The sequence below is a fragment of the Danio aesculapii genome, chromosome 13, assembly GCF_903798145.1.
Source record: "Danio aesculapii chromosome 13, fDanAes4.1, whole genome shotgun sequence".
In the NCBI taxonomy this organism is placed as follows: Eukaryota; Metazoa; Chordata; class Actinopteri; order Cypriniformes; family Danionidae; genus Danio; species Danio aesculapii.
Genome location: NC_079447.1, coordinates 39,365,916 through 39,388,844, shown reverse-complemented (window position 1 = coordinate 39,388,844; position 22,929 = coordinate 39,365,916). Strand labels below are relative to the sequence as shown.

The 22,929-nt window shown below is 34.8% G+C and overlaps 1 protein-coding gene across 2 annotated transcripts in view; it reads left to right on the top strand.

Moving 5' to 3' along the window:
- The window catches only part of zfand4 (zinc finger, AN1-type domain 4), a 53,907-nt gene extending 31,984 nt beyond the window's left edge, over positions 1–21,923 (top strand). For both annotated transcript variants that reach the window (XM_056470855.1, XM_056470854.1), the window contains exons 6-10: positions 4,400–4,547; positions 8,303–9,358; positions 12,113–12,158; positions 16,220–16,337; positions 20,954–21,923. In XM_056470855.1, the coding sequence (XP_056326830.1) occupies positions 4,400–4,547; positions 8,303–9,358; positions 12,113–12,158; positions 16,220–16,337; positions 20,954–21,089 (1,504 nt within the window). In that variant the 3' untranslated portion in view covers positions 21,090–21,923. The remainder of the gene's footprint in view (positions 1–4,399; positions 4,548–8,302; positions 9,359–12,112; positions 12,159–16,219; positions 16,338–20,953) is intronic.
- The last annotated feature ends 1,006 nt before the right edge of the window (positions 21,924–22,929 follow it).

The window sequence follows — 22,929 nt, the reverse complement described above, 5'->3', positions numbered from 1 at the left end:
ACTTTGAGTCAGATTTTCTTTATATTAAACAGCAACTCCAATTCTTGAAAGACGAAAGTTAAACAAAATGCTTTTCTTTTCACATGGATGCTATGACATGATATAAATAGAACTAGATAAGATGAAAAAGAGATGATCAAGACTTGAGTATGATGAGGATGAATGAATGACAGCTTCTAAAAGTGTTTGACACTTTTTTTGCACAGTAGCCTACTTTGTGTTTTATTTGCTAATGTAAGCGTTTAAAGATAAATGTAATGTATAAATCTATACATTATTTATATAACTTTATACTATATGTCTGATAAGCTTTTAGATAAATGGACATTGCACAGATATTGATGTTTCTCTTTTGCCCTGTTCTACTTGCAGTACACCAAAATATTTGGATTGATTATTTTTATTTGCATTTTGCACATAGCATATGATAGCAAGGGGAATATGTTTTTATTCACTATTTTAATGTTTACATCAGAAATGTTTTATCAGAATGTTTTGCACTGTACATTTTACACTAGCTACATTATTTCAATCTAGCAAGCTTAGTTTACAATGTTTACATTGTTCTATGTACATTAAATCTAAATTCCAAACATCAGAAATGACAACAGAATGTTAGCATTTTATTAATGTCACTTTTAATGTTATTGGTTTAATGCACTTACTTGACAGATTTCATTCATTCATTTTTCTTTGGCTTAGTCCCTGATTTATCAGGGATCGCCACAGTGGTATGAACCACCACTTACCTGACAGATTTATATATTTTTAATTTTAGGTGGTTTGTGTAATGTATTTGGTAAAATAATTTGTAATTGCGTACTTAGTGATTTTCAACTAATTACACTGTCTTGTCTTGGTGGATTTAGAGTTTTTTGCAAAAAAAGCACAAGTGGATTTAGCTGGTTTTGACGCAAAAGAAAATCTACCTTGTTAAAAACCAAAGAATTGTCTAAAGTGACATTTTTGAAAAAAGTTATTTTATTTACCAGCTAATAACATTTTCATTATCTATAAAATGACACTGCTGAACCTAATCAGAGGAGCCTGATAAAAAATGCTGATTTACAAGAAAAGAGGCCTGATGGTTTAGAGGGTGTTGCATCTGAACTCTTCATATATATATATATATATATATATATATATATAGCAAATAGAATTACACAAATGTATTCCCTAAGTTATATCGACAAACCTTAAAATTGAAAATGTATATATTAATATTATTCATAAAAAAAATATAGATATTGTAAAATTTGCAATAGCACACCAAATAGAATTTGCTTCGTTAGCACACCTAATAGCATTACAAAAAAATGACATTGTCAAACCTTGAATTGAATTGAAACACCAAAATTGAATTGAAACACCAATAAACTGATATTGAGTGTGTCTCATTTCAGAGGCTGCATCCTCCAGAGGATGCATTCGAATGGCTCTGCGTCATTGCGTCTCATTTTAAAAAACTTCGAAGGCTCCTTTAAATGCAGCCTTAAAACCCGTCCTTCATTTCCCAGGTAATAAAGGACACAACCGGTGGATACTCAAGCATCCCAAGATTCATTGCGCGCTGATAAGGACGGTACATTTTTAAAAGAAAACTCTGGATTAAATGTATGAATTAAGCTTAATTTTACTTGAATATCTAAACACGTTAAAAAAATAAAGAGTATTAAATGTATTACTACAAATTTACATTTTTATGTGTACATGTATGCATCAAAAGAATTATATTTCCAGCTTCTGTAAACCTTGATTTGACTTAAAATAAGTTTTAAAATCACATTGAAAAAAAAGACATTACAAATTTTATTGCTGCTTATTAACGCCAGCTGTTTAGGTTGCTAGGTGATGAGATCTGTCCTCTGTAGGCAAGATCAACTCTAATTTTTAAAACAAATATAAGCTATTTTGCATAATGAGCATTACTAAATGGAATTCCAAAAATCAACAAAACCAATAAAAAGCAAAGGTTCCTTGCAAAAAACAGACCATTAACATCCCCGATTGTTGAAATTGTTTCTTTAGCAAATCTCAAAATTAAACAGCATTATGATTTTTAGTCTAAGCACTAGAATATCAAAGACTTGAGCAACCCAGAACACCATACCAACTGCATAGATGGAAACACATGGAAAGCTGAGTAACATTATCATTATTTAGTAACTTACTTTTACCCACTGACAGCACTGTAGTAACATTTTACTCAATGTTAAATTCAGGGAATTTTTCTCTCTCTTTTTTTGTTTGTTTTGTTTCATTTTGACACAGAGATGACAAACTCCAGATTCCATGCATGATTTACAGCTTTTGGTGTGTCAGTCAGCTGTCATTATGACGCATACAACCTTTTCATAGGAAAAAAGCCTTGTCAAACATTTTCAGTTGTACACAGAAAATGAAAGTAACAAGAGCTTCCATGTTTTATTTCAAATTATATTTTAATCATACGACAGACATTCAGTGTTATAACCAGATGTTAGTTTTTTTGCTTCATTAACCACAGGCCTTTGTTGAACCCCTTAGAAACCACTGAGCTTTTTCAGCAGATGAGACTTTTTCATAAAGCTCTACTCATGAATCCAAAATGGCATTCATTCAGTCCATTTAAAAGGACAACGAACAGCAAACTCTTATAATCTAAGAGTTTGTCCTAAAGAAATGTTATCTAAAATACACTGTAGTTTAGTACTTTACCGGTTCTCTTATTGGTACTTTTTGTAGTGTTATTATATTTTTTATTTTCTTATGAAAAACAACACTTTATTTTATCATTACGTTTTTAATGAAAAAAAAAAAAAATTAAACAGTAATTGTAAAACAAAAAAAGAAAAATTTTCCTGTAAAAGAATGTACAATGGTCCGAAGGAAAATGGCTTTCAGTTTTTAACCATTACTCTGGAGAAAAATCAACATGTTTTCCTTGTTATATCCTGTGATGTATTTCTGGCAGAAGTCAGGATCTTTCTTGGTTTCTTGTGCTCCCTGGAGTTGAAAATATTCTCTTTGAGTTGCAAAATGCAGTTAAACGAGATAATGTTTAAGATTTTTCATTAACACATTCACATCAATGAGTTAAAACTGCTTTGGGAGTTAACAATGTGAAAATAAGCTGTTTTTATCATTTCTTAATAAGCATAGTTAATTATTATGCTATTCATGGGCTATATTTGTAAATACAGCTGATGTAAAAGCATTTTAAATGTTTAAGATTTATTTAGGCTACTGCAGAAAAAAATACTTGTTTCATTGTAACCGAATGTGTGTGTTTATTAAACTTAATATTATACTAATTTAGAGAGACCGTATGTGATTGACTGCTAGCATAACGAGGTGGATGATGTACCTTTAGCTAGTCAGTCGAAAACTTTTCATTTGTCTTTCTGCAGTCAATGCACTTTTGAAAGATGCTTAGCCAAACTTGTTGCGTTTGTTGCTACGGGCATTGTCTGTGTCCACTTGGGAAATTCTACCTGTTTGGTTCTCTCCGCCACTCTGCAAGCTTAAGAGCTATGTGTGCGCGCTTAGCGCAAGCCTTCGCTGAGTGCGCATGTACAGCCAAGAACCGTGAAGACTTTTTTACTTGGCGCGCTCGCCTGAAACACAAGCATTTCTCATGTGAGATAGCCAACTGTGCAGACGAATATCAAATATCGCAAATTAGAAAAGGTTGGTTAAGTAAGTTATGCAACTGTATGTGATGTTTATTCGGCAAAAATTATCTAGTACCAATAGCAGAACCGTTAACGTCAGAGTTAATTGATACTTCTGTCTTTTATAATCTAGCACTGATAAAGTACAGAGTTTTGGTACCCATCCCTGATCGCTGGATCGAGTCCTAGCTGGGTCAGTTGGCATTTCTATGAGTTTGCCTCCGTGTGCTCCAGTTTCCCCCCACAGTCCAAAGACATGTGCTATAGGTGAATTGAATAAGCTGAATTGTCCGCAGTGTGTGTGTGTGAATGAGAGTGTATGGGTGTTTCCCCAGTGTTGGACTGCAGCTGGAAGGGCATCCGCTGTGTAAAACATGCTGGATAAGTTGGCAGTTCATTCCGCTGTGGCGACCCCTGATTAATAAAGGGACTAAGCCGAAAATGAATGAATGAATGAATGAATGAATGAATGAATGAATGAATGAGTTCTCAGCACTGTTAATTCCACATTTAGCAAATTTCAAATATATAAATGCGAAAAAAAGAAAATGAATAGCACTATTAAACACAAATAAAACAAAGTGTGTGCTTGTTAATAGAATTCCAAACATTTCTTTTTATATACAACATAAAATTAATGTAAAATGTTTTGTAAATCCAATACATTAAAAAACAAAAAACAAAAGTGAAACGATCAGCACTATTAAACACAAATAATCAGAGTTTCTCCTTTCGTGTGCTTTCAGTGGTGCTTCTGTACGAAATGTGCGCCCAGAAGAGGAGGAGGAACAAGAAATCACTTCTTCAGAGCAGCAGACGCTAGAAAACTCCATCACAATGGGCAAAATGAAGCTGCTCAAGGCCAAGATGGAGAACATGAACCTTAACAAAAAGGTAACAGCGCAGGCGGTTGAAAAATACTCTTATCTGTCTTTGCTCCTCCTCCACTGTTTCCAGCCCAGTCATCTTATCCTGAAGCGCACGAACCTTCTTACTGTCAAACACATCTGATTAGATCTGTCAGCCGAGCAGTATGGAAGTGCTCAATTCTCCAGCTGGCCTGAGGGAGTGCCGTCCAGCCCACGCCGAGTCTGATTATCTGGCGCTGTAATAAATAACAGCTCAGCGCATTGGCATATGAAGTTAATTATTCACACTCAACTATGCATTGTTGACAGAAGATGTGTCTTAGTCACAGATACTGTCTAGCTTGTCTGCTTTAGCTTGCGTGTTTATGTGGGCATTGGTACTGTCAACATCTAGAATTGTGTTGAGAGAAAAACCTTCAGAGGTGTAAAATGAAGAGTGGTTTAATTGGTTGTGGTTATAAATAATCTCATATTTTCATTGTTTTACTTTTTAATTATTTTAGAAAATGTTTGCCTTGAAATAGCCGGAGAAGCTGATATGGCAATACATTCAAAACTCTTTCTCGCTTACACAGCAAAATTTTCTGAGAACAGTTTACTTAGAAATTGTATTTGGTCCTGCTCTAAATTGAGTTAAAGTTAATGAGACAATGGAGGGACTAATTAAAAGTTGATTGAGTGCTGATGATAAACACCTGCTTTTAATAACCAGAAACACAGAATAGAAAGACAAAACTACAACTGACTTCAGTCACAGCCTTGGGTGAAATCAACTGAAATAAAACAAAATTTCTCAAAATCTCAGCAAAGAAACATTAAGCAACTTCACAAACAACAGCTTTACTTACAGTATTACTAATTTCTGCCAGACTCTAAAAAATTACATATAGTGTTGTTATTGAGAATGAACTGAATTTCTTTTTATTTTACAACAACAATTAAAAAACGCCACTTTTTGTTTTAAGATGTCACCATTAAGGAGAACAGCAGTTGCTTTACTTGGACTCATTGACTCGATTTCTTATATTAGTTTCTCTTTGCTTGTCAAATAGTGTGTTATGGCAAGTACTGCATAAAGAGAGCATGTGATTAGGATAATTGATTCTGTGGTGACTGGTCAAATCAATAACACTGATTTTGGTATGTTAAGTTAGAATGTTATATCACCAAAGTAATTCTGTGTCTGAGACACTCAAAACACACCGATATAATGAATCCGCATATGCTTCTCAATAATGTTTGAGTTTTTTTTTATTTTTTTATTCTAAACACTGACTACTTTGACATGGACATCAGTAATCAAATTATTTGCTTTAATCTAATTAAGAGAATAATAAGGCGTTTACATGAGTTGCTTTTTAAGTGTTACTTTCATGATCCCATTTTACATGTTATAGCACATAATTCGATTAACTTCATTGCTTCACCGCGCTATCTGCGTGTGTGTATGTGTGTGGACTATCCTGTCGCAAAACGCTGCGAAAAGTCCTACATGACGGTAATAATTCAATTAAGGTGTTTACATGTCTGTAATGCACTTCAATAATGCGACTAAAATCAACATCCTCCACACGTCTTAATTCGATTTTCTTTATCTTCGATTATGACCTTAATCTGATTAAATTAATCAAAAATCGCTGTTTACATGGTTAACTCTTAATCAGAGTATTGTCTTAATCGCATTAAAATCGAATTACTGGTGTCCATGTAAACGTAGTCAACGTTTCAAGTCAAAGAGCCCAAGTAATGAACCACTGTTCTCCATGATGGTGACATCAGGAAAAACAATTATTTTGTTGTTATTTTTTTGTAAAATGTAAATAACTAAAACAGTTAATTCAAAATAATTATCATATGGACATATGTTGGTATGTGACAGAAAATCAAACAGGTAAGTAATAAGTGAAACTGCTGCTGCTGTTTTAAGTCAGTTGTGGTTTAGTGTTTCTCTTCTGTGTTTCTACTTATTTGCAGCAGGTGCTCATCATCAGCGCTCAGTTATCACATAATTAATCCTTATTGTCTCATTAACTTTAGCTCTATACTTCAATTTAGAGAGGGACCAAATACACTCTGAACTGAGTAAATTTTACTCATATTTGTTTTGTTTTTAAAATAAGGAGTGATTGTAAGAACGTGTCTGGTGCAAATGTGCAAAACTGGTGCAAGTGTCGCTTAAAGTGTCTGAGAGATGAGAGTGTGTTTTTACTATAGGTGGTTTATCCAGCCCGTTCACCTGTGTGAGGTACATTCAGTTATTATGGTGGTGAGATTGGGGAGTGAAGAGGGGGTCCAGGTTTTGTTTACAGGGGTCATACACTTTATATGATTATATTTTAAATTTGGTCATAACCTTTATTTCTGGGGGCATATTACAGAAAGGTCCTAACTTTAAAATCTTAAGATCCTATCTGTTTGGTAGCCATGGTGGTTTTAGTTAGGATTACAGTTAGGAGAAACAGCATTTCCTAAGATCGTTGTCTTAACTCATCTACAGATAGAACGCTTGTATAACAGAAACAATCTAGCTTTACAAAAAAATCCTAAAGCTCTCTTAACTTTAGGGCAACCTGACAGCTGTCCTAACTTACAGTAGCTAACAGAAAACAAGAACTGCTTATAATTGCGCTGTTCAACAATGGCACTACATTTATCGATGACTGAAAAAGAAATAAAGATGTTTAATGGAAGAAAGATGCTTGGAGGACCTTGATGTTGACAAAACACTGACTGCAGTGTAGCATGATATTACTGTTAGTACAGGAACTGCAACCAGCATTACAGAGACCAACATGGAGGATTACTGGTTATAGTGTATGTGACTAATCTCTTTTTTGAGTTTCAAAGCGATGTAGCTTCTATTGCAAAAAATGTCAACCTGCTTTTGTCTAAAAGCTTACCGGTTTTGTTTAGGATAACTCAGCTCACACAGTGTTGGTTACATGGTAACAGAACTGAGACTGGATTGTCGAACTTGATTATGCAATTTAAGATACCCTATCTAGACATAAGGTACAATTTGGCAAGATAGAACACTCCTTAATTAGTTTTAAGATTAGCTTATGTAATATAAATTTACAAAAACTTCTAATTGAGCATATCCTATGTTAAAAGTCCCAAGAATTTTTTTTATTTTTTTTTTTAGATGTCAGTTTCAGTCTGTTGGTTTTAAGGATATCTACTGTATTAGCTCCAAAACACTGACAAAATTCGCATTAGGAAATATAAAACTGATATAAACAAATAAAGCTTGCAGTTTGTCACCTAAGTGGATCAATGATTTTTTTTTCATGTCACCTCATACTTTGAAGTTTTCAAAGTATGAGGTGAAATGTAATATTAAGGGGAAATTTCGGGGTATGCACTAATAATAAAACTTCAGCCAATAAATATAATGCTGGAACACAATGCATGAGATGAAGTTTTTCATCAAGTCTTCAAGACCAGTCAAATGCTCTCTAGTATCTGACATGCCCCACCTCCTTCAAGGCGCTTCTCATTTGTTGCACTTGATCTCAACCACTCTCACTGGCAGAGCTGTGATAAGAACAAAAACTATTGGCTGTTTTTAAAAGGGGAGGAGCCCTCCCACCCTCATGATTTTTCAGTTGATATCACGCCAAAAATCGAATAAAAATGCACATTTTAAAGCACTTCATGGGACCTTTAGACCAGATACTTTCAGCAATATGCCCCTGATCACAAAGGAATGCTCATTATATCTTCTGTTTACTTACCTTAATGGACAAACATGTTTTTTTTCTTCTGTTTCTCTGTCAGCCCAAAAAGTCTGCTAAATTAAAAGTCCGACCTCCAGTGGGTCCGCGACCTTGCAGCGGTTCCCACGGCTCTGCCCGACACCATCGAATGTTCCGTGTCCTTCCTCAAATAGGCCACGCCTCTTCAACTCATCTACCTCCAATCAGTGATCAGCAGCAACCTGTTGTGTCCTTCCCCACAACTGGCTCTTCCCACCAACCCTTCACATCTCTCTCCAGTCCCGCTTCCTCAGGCTGCGCTCATCCGTCCTCTGCAGCCTCTGGCATATACATGCTGCAGGCTGAGGAACCATGGGATAATCCGGTGCCCAGGAAGATTAGACTCCCTCCTAAAGTATCGCGGCTGGATATGAGAGGGCCTAAAGTCATGCGAGACTGCGTGTACCCACCTCTATCTCTTCTGTCCAGTCCTGGAGTTCAGGATGAAGTTGATATCCAGAGCGACCGCCTAACGCTAACTGAGAACACCTCTGTTATGGAGTCGCCCAAAGCTGTGCCCTTCAATCTTCCCGAACCCCTGAGTTTGGATGTATCTGCTCAGCGAGAGCGAAGTCTGAACTCTTTAACGATGCCTGAAGCCAACGCCGCAGCTCCTCTTCTTTCCCAAGCTGTCAACTCCAATTGGAGACTACCGTCCCAACATGACCTGACCCTCACCACTGAGCCCTTCACACCTCCGCGTCATTTTGAGTTCACCGGTTCCTCCGTTCATCCCAGTCCATCTCATGCTCTCCTCAGAACCAGCCCATCTCTCCCCGTCAGTTCTCCTTCACAATCCACAATCAAAGTTGACAAGCACTCAGAGGTGATTTCCAGAAACGAAGCCCGAGACATTACTAACTTGGCCAATAAAGCCACTAAAGAGCCATTGGGATCAGTGAGCAACACAGAACTTCTGGCTTCCCTTGCGGGCAGTGGTGGTCAGGAGGCCTTGACCGGTCCTTACGCTTTGGGAAGGTTATGTGCTACCGCCGCCCCCCTTCCAAACAACATCCATCTGTTGCAGGAGGACCTGCTGAGGAGGATCTCCCCCCTACAGCGCACAGCTGGTTTCACAGTGAGTTGGTAACCTTGACTTCTGCTTCTGATTTTACTGATCTCACCTCTTATTTGGCTTCTCAAACCTGATGTTTATTTGATCTCAGCAGGATATGGGGTATTTGCTATAACTCATGACATGCAAAAACATGTTGTGCAAATTAGTGATACTAGAGGTTGAAAAGATGCTTGCTGAACATTATACCCTGTATTTAAGACAAATTAAAAACGCGATGGACTTGTTTGAGCTGATGGGAAATTGCTGTTAACCTCAGAAATGCTTCAAAATATAAAAAGTCATGTTAAGATTGGTATTGGAAATTGTGAAATTTCTCTGATACCTGAAAATTGTATATTATACCGACCTTTTTTAGCCAGTAAACAGTAAACACAGTTAAAATACTATGTCAAAATAAATGTGTTATTTGGCTGTATATTCCACTTATAATAATGTAAATCATTTGTTATTGGAAAATATTTAATCTAAAATTATTTTATTGAAATGTTCATTTCAGTTGTTTTATTTGATGAGTTAAATATAAATGTTTTTTCTCCCATTTTACAGTTAATGTTAATTTGACCAATGTGAATCGTATAGGTTTAGTCTTGATGCTGCGTTCTCACCAGATGCGAAAGAAGCATCAAGCACAAGTGATTTACATGTTAAGTCAATGCAAAGGCGCAAATAGACATCTTACGGCGTGAATGATGCAATTCAAGCAAATGAAACGGCACGAGTTGATCGCTTTGCACGATTGACACGCTTAACGTGCGTATTGCGTATTTTGCGCAAAGCACTCGAGTTCGAAAAATCTGAACTTCAGTGGACATTCGCGCTGCGGTAACCAATCAGGAGCTTGCTCTTGTGGGGGCCTAATTATGAAGTAGCGCCTTTTGTTGGTGTCACGGGGGAAAATCCTCCTGCCGACACCAACAACAGTTCATCAAACTGGGCTCGGCTCATTCAGAAGCACCGCTGAATGCTTCCATCATCTAGGTTAAGTTTCTGGAGGAGTTTATGAGCTCACAGAGCTGGGTGCACCTCTGAAAGGATCTAGTGGACTCAGACACGGCTCCAAATGAATCAAGGCTGTTTTACAGCCCTCATAAATAACTTAATAGCGTAATTTATCCACGCTTGCCGCGTCTGGTGTGAACAGCATTAGGTTTTCATCATAACTTAACCACTGTGCACTAAATTAAACTGCTCTAAAAATGCATCAGATCAATTTTTTTTTTCAATTTTTTTGCATAAATCTGTGAATCAACCTTAGTCCTGATCAAAACTACTAAATTGTTTTTCAAAATAACAGGATTTTAACTCTTTAATTGCCAAATTCTTAAATGATGTCACTTATTTGATGAAAAAAACATTCAAAGTGATGTATTTTCAATACGTCCAGTAGTTGTAGACTGGATTTTTTTAACCTTTTATCACAGTTTTGGACATGTGAAAGATTAGTAACAACATTGGCTTTGATGGATTGTTAGATTGTTAGATAATTTTTTCTCCCTAATTTACTGTTGGTGGCTGTTTTTGCCCCATTGATACATACACAGTCTTTGTTTTTATTATGTGTTTGTTTTAGTCTTTTGTTTTTAGTCCCCATGTAGTTCTGAGACCTGATATTCATATTTTGATTATTCTCAGACACATCAAGGTAAGTGCGCAAAGGTCACTCTCACACACATACACACACTTTAATTAGCTGTTTTACTCCATAAAAAAATCCAGAAACTCAGCTTTTTTTGCACATCTAAAGGGTTAATGGTGCTAACTGATGATCAACAGTAAAAATTCGTCAAGGTATCAATGTTGTTTCACATGTCCAAGACTTTGATTAAAGGTAAAAAAAATCCAGTCCACTATTACTTTTCATATTGAAAATATGTCATTTTGTGTGGTTTTTTTTCACCAAAACAGTGAAATCATTTATGAATTTGGGAATTAAAGAGTTAAATTCCTGTAATTTTCCAAGCTATTTAGTAGTTTTGATCAGTACTGAGGTTGATCAATAGATTAATGCAAAAAAATTTGAAAAAATGTATCTGATGCATTTTTACAGCAGTTTAATTCAGTACGTGTTTTCATCCCAAACATAACAAAAGAGTAGTAAATTTGTGTTGAGTTTTTAAGCATTTTCCGAAAAATATGAGTCAAAATAAGATTTGTCACCAAAAATCAATTTGCTAGCTGAAACACAGAGAAAGCAATGACCAGATTAAGACACAAAATCACCCCAGAGTGGATGAAAACATCCGCAACGGTACAGAACAGTACGTTCATGTAAAGGTTTTGGTCATATTGCTCACTTAAATAATAATAATCCTGCAATAATACATTTCAATAAGTTTTTTACATTTAAAGAATATTTTAATTATAGTTATTATTAATATTATTGTGTAATATTATTGTTTTTCTTGATCTACTTGGTTATAATTGACTTGATTAATTTTAATAGTTAATTTAGTTTATGTAAAATTTGCAACACTAATATTAAACATACTATATATAAATAGCTTTATTTGATTGGTAAAATTTATATTAATGTCATAATTAATTTATTTTAACTCTGTATGACTTGTGAATGTCATCTTGCAAATTAGTGCTACAAGTAGAGCGCATATCCTGTCAAGAATAGACGCTCGCTGCATATTATGCAGCATGCAAAACAGATCACAAGGCCGATTCATTAGCCATGGCATTTCAGCTAATGAGAATAGTTCTGTGGATCTTGTGAACACTTTATCACACGAAACCTTGTCATTGCAGGCATCAAGCTCATCAAGTGGCCTCTCCAGTTCAATAAAGAGATTAGGTGAGTGGCTTGACATAAACGCCTCTGTTCATGTGAAATCAAGCATTCAAAATGCCGTCCTGCGGCAGAAACTTTTGTTTTTAAGAATATTATCATTCGTGGCGAGTCTTGGCCCTTTTTCACACCTTTTTACATTTTTACGCCTGCGCTCCCCAGGCCTGTGAAACCCATCTGTAAATCCACAGGCCACTGGTTTAATGTCATGCTGCACATGTCACTTGTGAAACTTTTGAGTGCCTGCAGCCTACAGCATTACTAATGGCCAACTGGTTTTCTTCAGTAGAACATTGAAAAGAGTTTTAGCTGAAATCATGATCTTTTTTGGATTTGTAAAGTGTAAGTCAGTGCTTAACGGAACTTTAAGAGTTAAAAATAAAAATGAAACATATGCAGTGTCATTTCATTTGTGAGTTTGTCATTATGTGACAGGAAGCTCACAGTTTAGACTGTTATGATGTTACTTCTTGATGCAAATTAATGAAAAGGATAGCGAAAGCTGTCTGAAAAAAAACAAATATTGACAATTTTATATTAAAATGATCATTGACTAGTTTTTACTTTAAAATATTTTGGGTCACACTTTATGATGAGGTTTCATTAGTCAATTTTTGTTAATGTATGTACTAACATGAACTAAGTATGAACAATACTTGTACAACATTTATTGATCATGCTTCAACATTTACTAATGCCTTATTAACATCCAAATTCATGCTTGCTGGCATTCGTTAATGCACCGTAAATTAACATGAACTAACAATGAGCAACTGTATTTTCATTAACTAACTTTTACTAACATGAACAAATACTGTAATAAATGTAATGTTCATTGTTTGTTTATGTTAGAAAACGCATTAACATTAACTAATACAACCTTATTGTAAAGTGATACCATAATTTATCAAGAAATGTCAAAGCGACGGTTTCTCTGATTGGAAAAAACTCCATCATTAATACAATTTCGGATCAATTATGTAAATGTTTGTCGGCAGTGTGTTGAAGTGTAGCGAAACTGCATTTCTGGCATTCTGGCTTTGAATCCTGGTTCGTTGACCCTTCCTGGGGGCTGTTCCATAAACCAAGCTTTGAGGGTTTTTGACTTTAACCTATGCTTTTCTTAACCGGTTTTATGAAACATCCCCCTGATCTATTCCACTCTTTCTATATACTATTCTATCTACTAATTTTGCAGATTTATGGTTCTGAAAGTACTCGCTTTCACACGCTGCTGAAAGAGTTCCACACCGATAACAATTTTTTATGCAGTTTATGTCCTAACAACAGATAACACGACTTTGAAACATGCGATAAAAGGTATCTTTGTTAAAAGGAGTTTTTGACAACAGCATATACTACTATGACAATGATAAATTCAGGTACAGATTATGTGCTTAATACAGTGTTAAATTCATCCAATGTGAGTTTAAATACCATTTTATGTAATATTTATTGCCATACTAATGAAAACAGCAGCATTAAATAATCTGAAAATGAACTGTAGCTCAGTGCAAACCAACAACATCAGTCACTCAGTAGCCTATTAATAAAGTTAATAGGCTAAAAGTTGAGCTTTAATATATATTAATTAGGTTAAAAGCCTTTATCATTTAATTTTGAGTCCAGTGGCTGGTGTTTAATTGTTTCTGTCATGCCGCGTTTGGTGCAGACAGACAAATTGCTTATCACTGGAATCGGGGTGCGTTGTGTGTTGTTAGGACACAGTGCATGACATCGTTGCCCATGCCATGACTAAGAACAGATGGGCTGAAATTGACCAGACCACTGGCCAGTCACCGGGTAAAGTCTAGGTTGGATTAGGCATGGGATGATAACTTTTTTCAAGATATACTGCGGTTTGGAAAAGTCAAGGTTTTAAAACTCCCAACATTTTCTGCAATACCGTTCCTAAGGTATGTGTAAGATTTTTTATTTACATTTTTTTGTTTTAAGGACAACAGTATCTCCAGCAAAAAAAAAATATCAAATGCCATTTTAAATTGTAAAGAAATCTGTGTTTTTGAAACAAATGAAGACAGCAGAAGTCAATGCTTTTTTTGATTTATTTAACCTGACATGTTTACTGCTCCAAAATATAAATATATTGTGTTCAAAGGGGGAAAAAGTTTTAGTTTTTTACCTAGACAGTTAAAAAGGCCTAGATCGGATATGCGGCCGGCCGGAAGTGTGATATGCACATCAATATAGCATCATTTTTTATGACACTGTATAACAATGATTAATATTTTTACAGTACTGTGATGGTTGGGTTTAGGGTTTGGGTGGGGGTAGGTGTTAAAAATACAATTTATTGGGTAATTTAATAGAAAGCATAAAGAATACTCTGTACAACTACTGTTTTTATGTTACTGTGATGATTGGGGTGGGGGTAGACATTAATAAAATACAATAAATGGGAAATTTAATAAATAATACAAAAAAATCTTGTTAACTTTCAGCCATATCCGATCTAGCAACAACCCAGTCACCGGGCAGTGACTGGGCAGTCGCAGGTCATGAGAAAAAATTGAAAAAATTGTCTAGTTGATTGCCACATCTCTAATTTACACATATAGAGAGTGTTATCCCTCGACATGTAGATTTATTTGCTATACTACAGAGCCCTATAGTATTTTATAGTTTTCTAGGTGCCAACAAATGTGCTTATATTGGAATGATTTACAAGAAAACTCAAGAAAAGACATAAAGTAGTTCACCAAAATAACACGAAAGATAACATTAACATAACACATGACAATAAGTTTACATGACAATTCGCACCATTTACTACTGGCTTATAACCTGCCTATTAAGAAATTAACTATTTATTAGCACTTATAAAGTACAATCTTTTTCTACATCCCTAATCCTACTTAATACTTAAATACTGCTTTACTAACTATTGATATGCAGCAAATTAGTAGTTTATTGAGTTCAAAGTCTTAGTTAATGGTATGTTGATAACATTAAAATAAATTGTGACAAAGATATTTTGAATAGTGTTGGATATTGGAAGCCATTGACATCCATTGTAGGAAAAAAACTGAAGAAAGTCAGTGGCTAAAATGAGTTTTTGTCCTAACCATCTGCATCGGCAAAGCGAGAAATTTATATTTTAGAAATGCTTTCTATTTCCGCAATGTTGCAGCAGAACAACAGCATATACTACTATGACAATCATCATCTCAGGTACAGATTATGTGCTTTATACAGTGCTAAATGCTACCAATATGAGTTTAAATACCATTTTTCGTGACATTTATAGTCAGTGGCTAGCAGTTTCCAACATTTTTCAAAATATTTTCAACAAGAAAAAGAAACTCAAACAGGTTTGGAACAAGTGGAGAGAGTGTTTGGGTGAACTATCCCTTTAAACTTTGTGTCTCTTCTTTATTTATCAAATACAGCAATGAAAGTCTGGTCTCCAGTAGGCCAGGACTGCAGTGCTGATTTTACCGGAGGTGTTACATGTGAAATGGACTGTCAGGCTCTTAAATATTCAGTGTCGTGCAGAGAATAACTACTGTCTGAAACCAAGAAATGGGCAATGAACAGCACAGGCCTGTCGCACAGATAAATATTCAGACTGTCACATGTTTACAAAAGCAGTCATTTGAAACAACACACAAAAAGCAGCTCAGGTGTTTGATGCTAAGAGAAACTGTGTGCTCGATTTGTGCTCTTCAGAGTCTGGATGATGCTTGTGCAACAGGTGGTCCTCCTGATACATTTGGGAAATTTTCCCTGACATTTCACCACGTCTGAACGTTCTGTCACATTTCAGATTGTTACTGGCTTGAAAATGCGGCAGTGATGGCAAATAATAGAATAGACAGACCAGCAAGTACATGACTGGAAAACCAATCTCATGCCCCATTGCGTGCCGCTTTTTTTTTCTCTCACTATCTGTGGCTTTCCATTGGTCTTCATTATTGTGAGATGTGTAGAGATAAACTGATTTTTTAAAATAGTACATGGGTATTTTTCCACATATTTTATAGGTGTTGTAATTATCTCTCTTGTGTTCCTGTGATTTGTTGTGTTTTGTGTAAATGTTGGTTTAGGGACTCAGACGCATCACTTGCCCCCTGTGAAGGTTTCCTCTGGAGCGAAGAAGAAGAGCTCAAAGCACTGCTTCCTGTGTGGAAAGAAGACTGGATTAGCTACCAGTTATGAATGCAGGTACACTATGGGCTCTTAATGCAGCACTTAAACCTAAAAACATTTTGCCACACCGATCAATTTCTGACCATCAAAGTATATGTGTTAAATTTGTTAAAAACAAGCAGAACAAATTGAAGAAATGCATATAATTCAATATTTATTTATTTATCGTTAATAATAATACTACGTAGTTAAATTGTAAAAATAAAATTAATGCTATTTGAACTAACAATTCATATTAAAAAGCATACTGCTTCATAATTATAATTTTTATAGTGATTTATATATTTATTTATTTATTTATTGACTCTTGATAATAATTATACATAGTTAAATAGTAAAAACAAAAACCAATAAACTGCATAATATTTTAACTAACAATTCATAATAAAAAGCATGCTTAATAATAATAATAATAATAAAATAATAATAAAATAATTGTTAGTAGTCAGGGCTTGACATTAACACCCGCCAAATGCAGATAGATTTCCGCTATGGCGGGTAAGACAGCCGCTCCCATTAGCCACTTTGGCTAGTTGAAAATAATTTTTAATTTGTAGTTTTCTTAAAAGCAGGGTTCGACAATAAAGATGGCCCAATATGCATGCAGATGTGATCTCAGAATCAAGAAGCAGCATGACTGACTAAACTAATTGTGTTCGCGCGAGCAAAAGAAAGCAGATGAATACAGAATGAGAGGATGATCACTCGCATGCACAGGTAATGTGATGCGTGTGACTGTTAAGAAGCGTGCGCGCTCCTGTTTACTTGCGGAAAGCAACCGTGCTTAGAGAAAACGCAACTGATGAGATCTCTGAAATAAACTGGACAAAAAGCGATGGTTGTGCACCCACAGTCCTGCTTATAAAATATATATATATATATATATATATATATATATATATATATATATATATATATCCTTTTGTAAGCAGCAGCCGTCACTGCTTTCATTTTAATTAGTCTATAAACAAATTATTAACAGGCCTAACAATAACCGTGTGCGCATGATCATCCTTTCATTATCACACACGGTATGTTTTTTTGCCAGCTTTTCTTTGCTTACAGGTGTTTTTGTTAATGATGTTTAATTATCATTTTTTTACAGTAACAATATTTATGTGTAGTTAACTGCTTATCTGGGACATTTGGCCAGGACAGACTGCTGTGCATATTTTAGATATAGCCTACATGACAATAATTCTTTTAAATGTCTTTTTTTTTTTTTTAAAGAAAAGTTTTGTTGAATTAAAAAGTGCATGGATACAGCTATATTTTACTTGTTTTGACACATTATTTAAAATTTGTGTCTAAGAAATAACGTGTGGTCAGAGATAAATTTGGTAAATCCTTAATTTTAAGCTCTGAGAAGTCATGTGAAATAAAAACTAATTGCAATGCGACAACCCATTTGCTCGTGCTCATTGAGCAAGCTCACACAAAAAAAGTGAATACAAACACACACAAAAAGTGAAATGAATGAGGCATGTGGACATTACACAAAATCAAGTAATTTTATCATGCCCATGTCAAATATGTATATACAGTTGAAGTCAGAATTATTAGCCGCCCTGAATTATTAGCCAAACATCTGTTTGTTAAACATCTTTTCATAAATATTTTTAAAAAATCTATCAGATTTAATTGACATATATAATATATATACACACACACACACACACACACACACTTTTATATATATATATATATATATGTATGTATATATATATATATAAAAAAACATATATATATAAAATATATATATATATATTTACACACACACATATACAGTATATATATATATATATATATATATATACTGTGTATATATATATACTGTGTATATATATATATATACTGTGTGTATATATATATATATATATATATATATATATATACTGTATATGTGTGTGTGTGTGTGTGTGTATATATATATATATATTTTTTATATATATGTTTTTTTTATATATATATATATACATATATATATATATATATATATATATATATATATATATATATATATATATATATATATATATATATATATATATATATAAAAACATATATATATAAAATATATATATATATATATATAAAATATATATATATATACACACACACACACATATACAGTATATATATATATATATATGTGTATATGTGTGTGTGTGTGTATATATATATATATATATATATATATATATATATATATATATATATATATATATATATGTACATTTAACAACAACAACAATAAAAATAATATTATTACAACTATTACATTAAATATACATTTAATTTCTACAGTCGCAAAACTAATATTTATGCTTTTTCCCCTTTCCATTTTAAATGTTAAAACATAGAGGTTTTATTTTGGTCAAATACACAAAGAAGCTTCTCCTTTGGTAACTGAAAAAATGAAAACATTTTATAACTTAGGAGGAGTGGCTGATTTGTTGCTAAAGTGAAACACCAGTTATGTGAAAAGAGCACTGTGCTGTGTTGCACATCAGATTGACATCATTACAGTGCAGTCTTTGCAATCTGATAATCATTCTAAGCTGTGTTGCATTCTCAGGTTAGAATTAATAAAGAAATGTTTACGAAGGTGGCGACTCGGTTTAATTTTCTCAGTTCACTTATTCTTGAGTATGAGTTTTTTGTAACACTTCAAAACAGAGGAACTTAATATACATCAGTAATCTTAAAAGGAAGTGTGCACTTTATTTAGTCTAAGTGCACGGGCCATTACCACACAGAGCTATTTCTGTTCATGTCATGTTTGTTATCTGTATGACTTCCTTCAGTGTCTCTGTGCCTGTAGTCATGAAGCTTTAATCCAGGCAAACAACTGTATCATGCATTTTTTTTCAAAACCGGTGAACTGAGTGATACATTTTGTGTGTGTGTGGTCACGTGATGTGCGTTTTCAGTGGTGTCGTTTGGACAGAGAGCTGTTACGAAACGCTAGGTGAAACGCCAGTGTGTACGTGGATTGTTTTTAAAACTAAAACGTATTAGTGTAAACGGGGCCTAAACTGTAGGTGTGTTGAAAGGTCTCGTGCATACAGAACAAAACAGGTAAACAAGAGCACATTTTACACTATTTAATTGATCGCGGATGTTTGGTTATATTAGGCGGATACAACAAAGTGTAAAAGGATGATGATAATAATAGTAAAAAACCGTGTCACTAAATATACCTGGGCGGTCGTTCATATACCTGGGCAGCCGGCCCAAGTAAAGTCTATGTGTGGGAAGCACTGCACCTATATATTACATTTTAAAAGACATCTTAAATATATTTAACATTTAAAAAAGAAATGTTTTCAATTTTAATATTACTTTGGGTTTGTTATATTTTTACGTAAGTGGCTTGCTAAAGACTTTTGGCAAGATCATTTTACTGCATATAGCACATCTACCGATTTAGATTTTAAAAGATGGTGTTTGATGAATTGGATGAGCCTTTTTGCCCAGTAGGCCTACCTTGTGTTTTATTTGCTAATGTAAGCTATTTTTTAAAAGATAAATATAATGTATAAAACTATACATTATTTATATTACTTCACATTACCTATATGTCTGATACGCTTTTTATATTAATGGACATTGCACAGATATTAATGTTTCATTATGTTTTTACACTACATAATTTGAATCTAACAAGCTTAGTTTAAAATGTTTGTAATGTTTACATTGCTCTACTTACATTAAATCTAAATCCCAAATATCAGAAATGACAACAAATGGTTAAGATTTAATTAATGTCAATTTTAATGTTATTGATTAATGCACTTGACTGATCTCATTAATTCATTTTCGTTCTGCTTAGTCCCTGGTTTATCAGGGGTTACCACAGTGGAATGAACCGCTACTTGACAGATTTATGTATTTTTAATTTTAGGTGGTTTGTGTAATGTGTTTTATGTTTGGTAAAATAATTTCTAATTGCACCCTTAGTGATTTGAAGGCACATAGCAATAACCCTTAGTGACTAATTACACTGTCTTGTGCCAATAGGTGGATTTAGAGGTTTTTGCAAGAAAAGCACAAGTGGATTTAGCTGGTTTTGACGCAAATGAACATCTACCTTGTTAAAAAACAAAGAATTGTCTAAAGTAACATTTTTGAAAAAAAGTTATTTTATTTACCAGCTAATAACCTTTTCATTATCTAAAACATAAAACTTCTGAACCTAATCAGAGGAGCCTAACAGAAAATAAAAAAAAAGAGGTCTGATGCATTTAGAGAGTGTTGCATCTGAACTCTTCATATATTATAGGCCATGCCATACTGTTAAAACAAAGAAAAAAACTGTTGTTATGTCAGCTTCACAAGGAAATTTTAACCACAGTCTTCAGAAACAAGATGTTTGACCTCTGTGTGGGATGTTTAGAAACATTTCCATCTGGTCCTACTATGCACTTTTCCCCAAACGGTTTTCTGCTTCAGTTCCATGCTAAAAATCAATGCACATCCGGATGCTCTCCAAACACCATCCATTTATTCAGCTCTAAGGAAGTGATATCAGAAGTGCACACATCTCCACAGCTCTGAGCAAACATTGTTTTGACTGCTGTCTGATTATTGCAGCTCTCATAAAGATGTGTGTTTATTTTTGATGTCAGGTGTGGCAACATCTTCTGTTCTATTCACCGCTACTCGGAGACCCACGACTGCACCTACGACTACAAAAGCGCAGGCCGACGCTTCCTACAGGAGACCAACCCCATCGTAAGCGCACCGAAGCTACCCAAAATATAAAGGCAAAGCACGGTGAGAGGGAAACAAAAGACAACTATTAAACGAGAGAAAAACCTTGATCACCAACGTGTGCTTTTATCACCATGTTTGCTTCTAAAAATAGTTTCAAATAACTGAAAACTGCTCACTCATAAGTAGTTGCCTTGGAAAACACACTTCTGTTGTCTGCTGTCTTAAAATGATTTCACTCAGAAATTAATAATACAAAACCCTGCATGTAAATAGTTTCTAAAAACACATTTCTATCATAGGAACAAACTTTTAAATCAAGTACTTTTAAATTAGCAGTTACGCGTAACTATTTACTTGTTTTTTTCGGTGTGTTTGTTTTTTTAAAATCGAACAAACAATGGTTTTTCATGACAAGTCTTGCAGAGATGCACTTTAGTAATGCTGAATATCTCTTGTGGAGATTGAAAGGGGTGATGATGTGCTTAAACTTTGTGCCGTTTGTCTTTTTGTAAGTTTCCTATTAGACTTTTCTTATATTTCGGACACATTACTCGTCCTCTCTGTCTATTAGCACTCTATGAAACACTTCTTATCATGGAAAATGCCAAGCACTGTACACTCATGTTATAAAAAGACTGTTTAACCTTGGTTCACCTTGAGGATGAAGTAAATAAGCTCTATTGGCTGTACAAACACTACACTATGCAGTTTGACCATGTAGCATTATGAAAGGCTTGGCATGATAAGATGTGAATGGTTGCCATTATAAACGGTCCTTTTTTGTACCTTAGTATTTGAAAAGCTGCTCAAAAGGTGCAGTTTGTTATTTGCATTTTTCTGTAATTGTCAGATAATGAGCCTAATAAAATATCCTTGTGTTTCCTTTGGGGTTTTTTCCCTTCGTTGCGTTGAATGTGTCTTTGTGGTTACTTCGTCGGAGCTGTAATGCTGTTTGGGATTCCAGGTTGTGGAATGAGTGAATGGCTAGTCTTAACATGTTTCTCCTGCTTTGACTAAATTGAGATCCTGCATCTAAGGGCTGGGACACATCAAGCTGATGGCAAACAACTAAAGGCTGATTTATACTTCTGCGTCAAGCGCACACGAATGCTACGGCGTAGCCTACGCGTAGATACATAGCCCTCGCCGTGGCCGTCGGCATCGCTGACGTGCATCTCTCAAAAAATCTAACTACACGTCGCAACGACGCGTAGCGCAAGCTCTGTGATTGGTTGGCTTGGAAGTGCTGACAAGTGTGGGCTGGACCAAGAGCCGCACAAGTCCTGTTTACAAGTGTCGACTGTTTACAAGGAGCTCCGGTTGGAGACTGTTGCTTTGTGTTTACCTTATGGTTAAAGTTGTTGCACGTCTGCCGGTTCCTGCCTCAAAATGAGCAAGTTTGAACCACTTGTAGATAAAGGAAGGGTTCAGATAAAACAAAACACCAGCGAAGAAACTCGACACAGAGGAACATAAACACCTACTGCCAGCTAGCGGTTCGGAAGTGTTATTGCAGAGCAACAGAAACAGTGCGCAGAAGTATGAATGCACAGCTATGCACGTTGCATGCGCTGTGGGTCATGCCGATCACTTGACGCAGAAGTATAAACCAGGCTTAATGCAGATTAAAAACAACTGTTTTCGGCTCATATATGGACCAAAAAGCTGTCCGTGAACACACCAAACGGACAGCAGCCAAATGAATCGAGACCGCACTTTTTGTGCCTGTGTGAGAGAATGCGTCTTTCCATCTTTCCATATCTTGTTCCACAAAGGGAAACCGGAAGATGAATTGAGCACAAAGTGTGAACAAAGTGTTTAGTGTCATTGTCAGTAATTGTCACTTCACTCATGCAAATGTCTGATATTCTAATAATCCACACCATTT